The following is a 9,515-nucleotide window of genomic DNA, read 5'->3' on the forward strand; positions in this document are numbered from 1 at the left end:
CGGTAGCGGAAGCAAAAAACAGAATTGCGAGATGTAAACTCAGAATTCTGAGGAAAAAAAAGGTCAGAATTGCAAGATATAAAGTCAGAACTGAGAGAAGTTGAAAAAACTTGAAATTGAAAAAAAAAGTCAGAAAGTTTATATTTCGCAATTCTGTTTATTTCTCGTAATTCTTGTAAATTACGTAAATTGTAAATTTCTCGTAAAAAATTTTTCTCAGAATTTCTAAAAACAAAGTCCAAATTGTGAGATTTAAACTCAGAATTACAAGAAAAAAGTCAGAATTGTGAGATAAAAAGTTGCAATTACATTTTTATTTTTTATTCCATAGCGGGGGAAAAAAATAATTGCGAGGTGTGAACTCAGAATTCGGAGGAAAACAGTCAGACTTGTGAAATATAAACTCTGAATTGTGAGATGTTAATTTGTAATTGTAGGAAAAAAGTCTGAGTCTATTTTAACTATGAGATAAAATGTCAAAATTTGCTTTTATTTATTTAGTTGTTTTTAATTCTGTGGTGGAAACGGGCTTCTGTGGATATGTAAAGTGCGTTTTTAAAGCAGGGTTTTTGTTTAAAACCATTTTGCCATAAAGATTATTGTGATTATGCATGCTTTTACTCGATTGCCCTCATTTTGAGTGCCTTATCGCTTCTGTGTCTACCTTCGCCATACTGGCGAGAGAGCAGGAAAATGCAGTAGATCACCTAACACTGTTTAAAACAAAGAGGGCAAATCTGCTGTTGCATAAAGGGGTTACAGCGGGACAAAACCAATCTTAGCATGTAACACTTGGTTTTGATTTCTCAGTGTTTTTAATCTATGAACTACGTGCTAATTACAGCATCACCAAAGCAATTACACCTAACTGGGTGCTTAAGTATTTTCCTAATAAAAAATACTGTATTTTAAAACAAAGAAAGAAAAAAAACATTGTATTTTAATGTACAATTTCAATATTTCAGCTGTTCTCTCAATTTTTGTAAGGCGTGCCATTGGTCAACAGAAGATTTTGAACAGCACCAAGTGAAATTAACCGTTAATTCCATATCAAAATGTGCAATAAGATCTGGGCTATTCCGATCCACGTTTTCTCAGGTTCTTCCAGTAATGTAGAAACACTCTAGGTTTTTAATGTCAGTATATACAGTATGTGGAGTCATGGATTCAGTACACTTTTTTACGTTTATGCTTCCACACATTGCATCCATCTTGGTGTTAAATTATTTTTTTTTTTAACCCGCGATCACCTGCAATGGTTACATATGATTTTAAATGTCAGACATAATCATTGACAATTAATTGGAGTCATCTGATTATTTATGGCATCATATATTGGTACATTATGGAAAGCACATGTTGATGTTGCATAAATAACTGAGGACTGTTTATTTCGTTGTACATTATCCTTTTGGAACTGTGTGTGTGTGTGTGTGTGTGTGTGTGAAAGTTTCTAAACTAATCTGTAATATCTTAACCAAAGAATCGAATGTGAACACCATCCCAGTCTTGCCTTATTGTGTGCTTCAGGTCTTCTGTGACATTTTAAAAGAACAACCATGCTTCTGTGTGTGTGTGTGTGTGCGTGCGTGCGTGTGTGTGTGTGCTTGTGTGTATTTGTGCACCTGTGTGTGAGAGAGAGAAAAACAGAAATTAATTTTGAAATTCTACAAATTGTTTTGTGTATATTTTAAGAATGTTACAGGAAAAATGTTTTTATGTCTATTCTTTTTTTGTTTTGTTTGTTCCAGTATCATATTGTTCTGGTTAATATGAAATAAGGGTTGTAACATCTTCAGTTTCATGTATTTGCTCATTAAAGTGACTTTCGTGCACTGGAAGCTATAACATCCAAATTGCTTTTGTTGTTGTTATACAGTATATAAAAAAAAAAAAAACATTATAATGTAATAATATTAGGATAATTAATACTAGGCAACAGCTGTGACTGTATAGGGTCACATTTAACTGCATTTATTAATATAAAGTACAATGAAAAAATTGGTATAACATCTATAAATTAAGTTTTTTTTTTTTTTTTTCAAATAAAATAAATTATTATTTAGCATCACTAAATCAGCCCAAATACATTCATTTATACCAACAAAATTGTTTTTATGGGTTAAATCAGGTAAAATTGCTCCGTAAGGTAACAATTGCAGGTTTCCACTTTTTACAGCGTATCAATTAAATGCACATAGAGTCTATTTTAAATGAAGTTTTAAGAGGATTAAAACTGTGATCAGTTTATAGGTTTTTCCTCTGTCCTCATCAAAAGACAGTTCCTTAATCATGTCATTTTCCTGGAAAAAATATCCTTTTTAAAGTAGCAGTACAAATGTCAATAAGCATTATCAATGGAATTGATGAAATAAGTCCAATCATGCCTAACTTTATCTCTTTATCTCTTTGTTTCCATCCCTTAAACTGCCCCACCATTGTGTAGCCTAAATAATTAATTTAAACCAGTTTTAATTAATAATGTTAAAGTGTCTCAGCTTGACCAGAGCATATTTATGAAAATCTTCTACTTTTACATGAATAGGCTATTAACTTGAATGTAAACATTGATTTTACACTGACAGAGTAGGCAGGAATCAGAAAACTCTTTAAATAACCCCTTAAATGAATTAATACACTGTATAATGATATAATCTATCGCATGATTAGGATTATTAATTATCACTATTCATTGTAAGCAACATTTACTGTAGTTACAGAACACTTGCCTGGGGTAAATGTGGCGTTAAATGGGCTAACTACACTACCCGCAATGCACGCGGCTGTTTCTATCCAGTAGCGCATGAGCTGCACTGGATGCAGTGGAGGTCATTTGACCAGGTACTGATGGAACCCAGTCACGAGCTCAGAAAGAGGGCGGAGCATCGGTCTGAGCACCAGGCGCATGCAGGTATTATTTACACGACTCAAGAAGAGTTTAAAGTACGCTTGAACCCATTTTGCTAAGCTAAGAGATACTATCGATCAAAACCAAATCTGACTGTCAGTGTGAATCGTTTTAACGAATGAATGAGCAGCAGGGTTTCAGATGTCACTGAGTTTGTCTGCTCGGTGGATTAGTTTGGGGCTCCGCCTCCGGACTGAGCGGGCTTTAAAGCGCTCTCCGCTGACGGACAGAGGGACGGAGGGACGGACTGAAGCCCGAGCAGCGCGGCATCATGCCAACAGCGCGGCCCGACACACTGCGCGTCTTCTCTCTCAACTGCTGGTGAGCTCAGATGATGCTTCCGCCTCGAAGTGACGCACGGAAGACGCGTTTGTATTAGAAGCGCTCCGGAACGATGTTCGGTGCTTTATAGAAATGTATTGAGTTAATTATGCATTGAGTTGTTTATGAATATTTTACGAGTTTGCTGCACACGTCAGGTTTTATGTAAATAATCTAGTCATTTGTTTAGATAACTTTTTTTTTCATCCATCCAGCTCCAAGCTTCAGCAAAGTAAAGCACCTAGACGTGTAAATTATAAAATTAATATGTTCGAAAAAATGTAGCATTCTGTATTTAATTAATTAATTAATTTTGAAGGCGTTATATGCACTCTTATAGTATTTATTAATATATAGTATTTAATTTATCAATTTTTTTATTTATAGTATATATTTTATTAATAATTTGAATTTGTTTTTATTTAATATTTCCCATTTTCCCGTTGTATTTTTTTCAGGGTTTTTTTTTATGTCTATATAATTTTTATTCATTTTTATTTCAGTTTTACTTTAAGTTATTTTAGGACATCAATTTACAGTACATGAAAGTGAAAAATGGTTCATTGGCAAATAGCTTTTTATGTTATTTCAGTTCATGTTTATTTTATTTCAACTAACATTTTTTATGGGTTTATTCTTAGTTAACAGTAATAACCTTGATATATGTAATTTTAAATAGGGTTTCCAGACCTTGGAATATCACAGTTTATCAAATCTTCAAAATAATGGACTGTACATTTTTTCACTGTACACTGGAATGTACTTTTTTTCTAGTATGGCTCAGCGCCAAAACATTGTATTGCTAGAAATTGTTCTCTATTATTTGATTTTTTTTTTTTTAAATCCTTACTCTTAAGACACTGTTTCAGAGACCAGGCAACCTTTGCATTGAATGCACATATGAAAAACTTTTAGAAATTATATTTGACATAAATATTTAAAACAATAATATATTAAAAAAGTAAAAAAAATGGTGTGTGTGTGTGTGTGTGTGTGTGTGTGTGTGTGTGTGTATATATATATATAAAAAATGTGTGTGTGTGTGTGTGACAGCAAAATGCGTCCCAGCACTTCCACTGTTGTATATATATATATAAAAAAAATGTAAAAAATAGTGTGTTTGTGTGTGTGTGTATATATATATATATATATATATATATATGTATATGTATGTATGTATGTATGTATATATAGCTGTTTTGTAGAAGTCATTGGTAGTTGTTGTCATCATCTAAGTATGAATGTGAAAGCACATGAGCAGACAGGGCTTCAGCGGTCACATGACATGCGGTGAGGGCCTCCTGCTCTGCTGATGCCAGCACTGTCAGCACTATGTTCCAGAAGACGCAATAATTCAGACTGTGATTGTAGCTGAGACAGAAAATGTGGTTTTTAATACTTCCCCATATTTAGATGACACAGCAGTTTAATTAAAAGCATGCATGTGATGGAGCTGTGAAATGATGAAGTCAGCTTGTGTTTAAAGGGGTGGTTGATTGTTTATGCTGTTTGAGCATAAACAATAACTGCAAAGTTACGAAACTGAAAGTTCAATGCAAACGGAGATATCGTCTTTTAAAATTTACAATTATACACTTATTCTCACATAGCTATGAGATGCGTTAAACATGGACGCGCGTGCAGTTGCCGTACTGTATTAAGCTTTAATCAGGATAAAACCGTATATTAAAAGCTAACATAAGCAGTAGCATTTACAAATAACAGCGTATCTGAAAGTATGAGACAACAACAAACAAAAAAACATAGGCCTACCATTAAAAGCCGCTTCTCAACCGGGCTCAAACTGATAAGCGATATTAACGTCGCCATTGTTTACAATACAACCGGAGCACATGCCGCCGAGGTGAGGGGCGGGACGCTTAGACGCGCACTAGAGGCGCACTAGAGGCGGTTTAGCCAACACACTGGGCTAGCTAACCAATCAGAGCCCATCGCCTATTCCTGAGGGAGGGACTTCATAAAAGAAGGAAATGATCAGCGTGTTTCTCAGATAAGGGACAGAGCGGTGTGGAATAAAGGTAAATTATGTGAACAATAATGCGTTTTTAAAAAAACGAAGCATTAACACATGTTAGACTGCACCCCATGAACACAATCAAGCCTAGAAAAAAACCAGTGAACCAGCCCTTTAAATGTGGAGCATAATGACTGCATATGTGTACACAATAAATGCTATTTGGGTTTTATATGTGGGTTAGAGCTAGACTGCAAGACAATAGTGACTATGGTTTCGTGTTTTTCAGGGGAATTCGATTCTTCAGTCAACTCTGTACACAGCGGTATGAGATGATCGGAAAATTACTGGGCCGAGAGCAGCACGACATCGCCCTGTTACAGGAAGTGGGTTTTACTCTACACTTTTAACCCCCTTATCCTCTGACTGTCTTTAGGGATAAATTCTGTGCCCTTGTGGCTTTAGCACTTCATTTTGCTTCATTTCCCTGATGGATGAATAAGACTGTGTCCTAAACAGATATGTGGTTGTGGCTGGTTAAAACGTTTGGGGTCGGTAAAAGTGCTTAATGTTTTTGAAAGAAGTCTCTTACGTTCAACCAGGCAGCATTTATTTGATCGAAAATACAGTAATATTGCAAAATATTTAAAATGACTGTTTACTTCTTGAATATGTTTAAAAATGTATTTTTATTCCTGTGATCAAAGCTGAATTTTCAGCATCATTACTCCAGTCTTCAGTGTCACATGATCCTTCAGAAATCATTCTAATATGCTGATTTGTTTTTTGTTTTTCCTCTGCTTAATATTTTGAAGGAAACCATGATACACTACCATTTAAAGTTTTGGGCTACGTAAAAGAAAAGATAAAAAATGATGCTGAAAAGCTTTGGCATTAAAAGAATAAATTACATTTTAAAATATATTAAAATAGAAAGCTGTTTTTTATTGTAATAATATTTCACTCTATTGCTGTTTTTTTCTGTATTTTTAACAAATAAATGCAGCCTTTATAAGAGATTTCTTTAAAAAAATAAAATAAAAATCATAATTTCTCTGAGTGTAGGTTAATGAATTCTTCAAAAGTAATGGAATGTTTTTTAATTGAATTTAGTTTTTCTTTAGCTATGCTCAGCTCCAAAACATACTTTTGTTCTTTGTGATTTCTAAAAAAAAAAATTATAATAATAATTTAAAAAATGCTCATAACACGGTATAAGAGACCAGAAAACCTTTGCATTGTATGCACATATGAAAAACTTAAATGTCTGTATAAGTTTTCAGTGCTTGCTAGAAACACACATAAACTTCATTTTTACTGATCTTAGTATCTTTAACATTGTTCTAGGTGTGGAGTGAAAGAGATTTCCTTTTCCTGAAGAGAAAGCTGTCCTCCTCTCATCCTTACACTCACTATTTCAAGAGGTCAGTTCAACTCGCCGTGACATGAGGGACTTTGAATGTTGCTTTGTACTTCAAAGCAGTTGGGTTTTTGGAAAGAAAGACTTTGAAACCTTCTGATCAGCGATCAAGCGGCTAGACGCTCTCACACATTCCAGAGAGAAAAAGATTCCTGGTCAAACGACGGGAAACAAAATCCCCACTTAAAGGGATAGTTCACCAAAAACAAACAAAAAAAAAATCTGCCATTTACTCACCCCTCTTTCGTTCCAAACCTGTATGACTTTTTTTCTTCCGTGGAAACACAAAAGGAGAAATTGTAAAGCATTCTGTCAGGAACAGACCAACATTTAAGTTATTTAATAAAACAAACTAACAAATTTGGTGTGTCACGTTTGGTTACAAGACGCCAAAGAACTAAAGTCGTTTGGTGTCCCTTCATCACTGTCTGCTTTCATTGTATGGAAAATAGCAGGTTAGACATTCTTCAAAAGTTCTCCTTTTGTGTTTCATGAATGAAATGGTTTTGGAACTTCAATAAGTGAATAAATTAAGACTTTTTATTATTTTTGGGTGAACTATCCCTTTAAGAAACGTAAAATCTTCTTTTGAGACATTTGATTGAATATTCCATCATATTCTGAGTCTTCTCAGTGACTTTTATATTTTATCCTTATCATTATGAGACATGAAGAATAAGCATTGATCTTAAAGCATGCAATCAATGAAGCTGATTCGTCAGAATTTGTAATAAAGGAAGCAGTGCTATCTACAGTTAATGCTTCTCCCGGAAGCATGTAGTCAATTAGAAATTAGAAGCTTCCAGCTTTTCACATTATTGGTGGTATTTGATATTTCTATTGCATATCCTTAATCCACCTTTTCAGTATTTTCGACATTTGTGCACGATTGCAGCATTTTATCCTGTAGTGGCAGACGTGCAGAACTTTCAAATTAGTTTTGAGGCAGGCTGCAGTCTGCTTATTCACCATGGTAAAATTAATAAATAAGGGATGTATCAAAGTAATATTTCAACCAAATGAAAATTTGCTGAAAATCTGCTCATCCTCAGGCCATCCAAGATGAGTGTGTTTCTTCTTTGGAACAGATTCAGAGAAATGTAGCATTGCATCACTTGCTCACCAGTGGATCATCTGCAGTGAATGGGTGCCATCAGAATGAGAGTCCAAACAGCTGATAAAAACATCACAATAATCCACAAGTAATCCACACCACTCCAGTCCATCAGTTAACGTCTTGTGAAAAGCTGTGTGCTTGCAATAAACAAATCTATCATCAGTGAGCAAGTGATCCATTGGTGAGCAATGCTAAATCTGTTTAGATGAAGAAACAAACTCATCTACATGTTGGATGGCCTGAGGGTGAGTACATTTTCATTTTTGGGTGAACTATTCCTTTATTATGTCCGCACAAAACAAAAGACTGCCAATATGTTCAAAAGAAAAGAAAGTGGGTTTTATAGGGCTACTCAACATGGATAATAACCCTAGTCTCAAGTGTGTAGATGAGAGTCAAATAAGACTTCCCTAATAATACTTGAAAAATTAGTGCAGCTGTGTGATTGCTGGCATATATATATACAGCAAGAGATACATAAAGGCAAATGTTATTTTGTAGCTGTATGTTCTAGTATCTGATAGTATGTGGTGTTTTTACAGTGGAGTCATTGGCAGTGGGCTTGCTGTGTTCTCCAAACACAGGATCCAGGACGCTCTGCTCTACCAGTACTCTCTCAATGGCTACCCATATATGGTATGTTATTTATGCATATTTCATTCTGATTGGTCAATCTGCCTTCAAATATTTTTGTATGATGACACTTAACTGTATAATTTATTTTTTGTACCAGGTACTGATCTCCTAAATAGGTGTGCTAGTTTCATAATTAATTGTTTCATATTCCACTCTCTCTTCTCACATAGGTCTCTTTCTTCTCACATACTATAGACATTTCAGTTTATTTATTTATTTATCAAGGTTTATTTTATGATAGTGACTGGCTGACTGTACATTATTGCTTGCTTATCACTGTGTGTTTGAGAGTGGCCTTTGTACATCACTAGAAGAGAGTCTAAGAAAACTCTTGGCTAAGACATCAGAATTTAGTATTTATTCATAACTTACATTATATCTGTCAGAAGCTTATATTAGCAATAACATAAAATGATAACTGTTGTCAAAAAGAAGTGTGCTTAATTGTATTGAATGTGCATTTTTAGTGTATTTAAAAAAAATCTTTACTAGCAGATTATTTAATATTAATGAAATGAAAATGCTTAATGAAATGCTTTAAAGTAACACATTTTGTTGTGTTGACTAACATACTAAAGCACATATAAAGTATAATTGTATCATTTTAACTGTAGTGTGTTATTCAATATTATATTTAAAGTTAATATATTTCAAATGTACTAAATTGCTAATTTTTACACATCATTACAAGACATACAAGTTTCAATAGAAATGACATTAAAGTAGATTGTAGTTTACCATAAATGATTGTCAGTACTTTCATCATTACACTTCAACCATATTAACCAACATACAACAGAAGTAATTATGAAATTATATATAAATATGTATATAAGTCCTATACTTAAAGTTCAGTTGATTGCATGTAATATGAATTTGAACTATAATACATTTTCATTTAATTGAAATCCACATGCAATTAAGTATCTGAAAACATTACATTCAGTTTGCACTTCAATTCTTTTAAAGTATATTATTTCTGTAATAAGTGCTCTTTTTAAAAGTATGTCCAAGGGCATGTGTGGACATAATGTGACTAGAATTGAAGAACAGCAAGAATTGCATTAACTTTTATACGTGTGTGTGTGTGTGTGTGTGTGTGTGTGTGTGTGTGTGTGTGTGTGTGTGTGTGTGTGTG

The 9,515-nt window shown here is 33.9% G+C and overlaps 1 protein-coding gene across 6 annotated transcripts in view; it reads left to right on the plus strand.

Moving 5' to 3' along the window:
- The window catches only part of LOC107673059 (sphingomyelin phosphodiesterase 2-like), a 13,267-nt gene that overhangs the window by 739 nt on the left and 3,013 nt on the right, over positions 1 to 9,515 (plus strand). The window contains exons 1-5 of one of the 6 annotated variants that reach the window (XM_016466497.1): positions 2,849 to 2,911; positions 3,039 to 3,229; positions 5,494 to 5,590; positions 6,552 to 6,628; positions 8,284 to 8,377. In XM_016466497.1, the coding sequence (XP_016321983.1) occupies positions 3,180 to 3,229; positions 5,494 to 5,590; positions 6,552 to 6,628; positions 8,284 to 8,377 (318 nt within the window). In that variant the 5' untranslated portion in view covers positions 2,849 to 2,911; positions 3,039 to 3,179. Of the gene's footprint in view, positions 1 to 2,840; positions 3,230 to 5,493; positions 5,591 to 6,551; positions 6,629 to 8,283; positions 8,378 to 9,515 lie in introns of those variants that run through there. The other 5 variants (XM_016466504.1, XM_016466514.1, XM_016466529.1 and 2 more) reach the window with 5 other exon arrangements.

Source organism: Sinocyclocheilus anshuiensis, unplaced genomic scaffold, assembly GCF_001515605.1.
Source record: "Sinocyclocheilus anshuiensis isolate Anshui unplaced genomic scaffold, SAMN03320099.WGS_v1.1 scaffold453, whole genome shotgun sequence".
NCBI lineage: Eukaryota > Metazoa > Chordata > Actinopteri > Cypriniformes > Cyprinidae > Sinocyclocheilus > Sinocyclocheilus anshuiensis.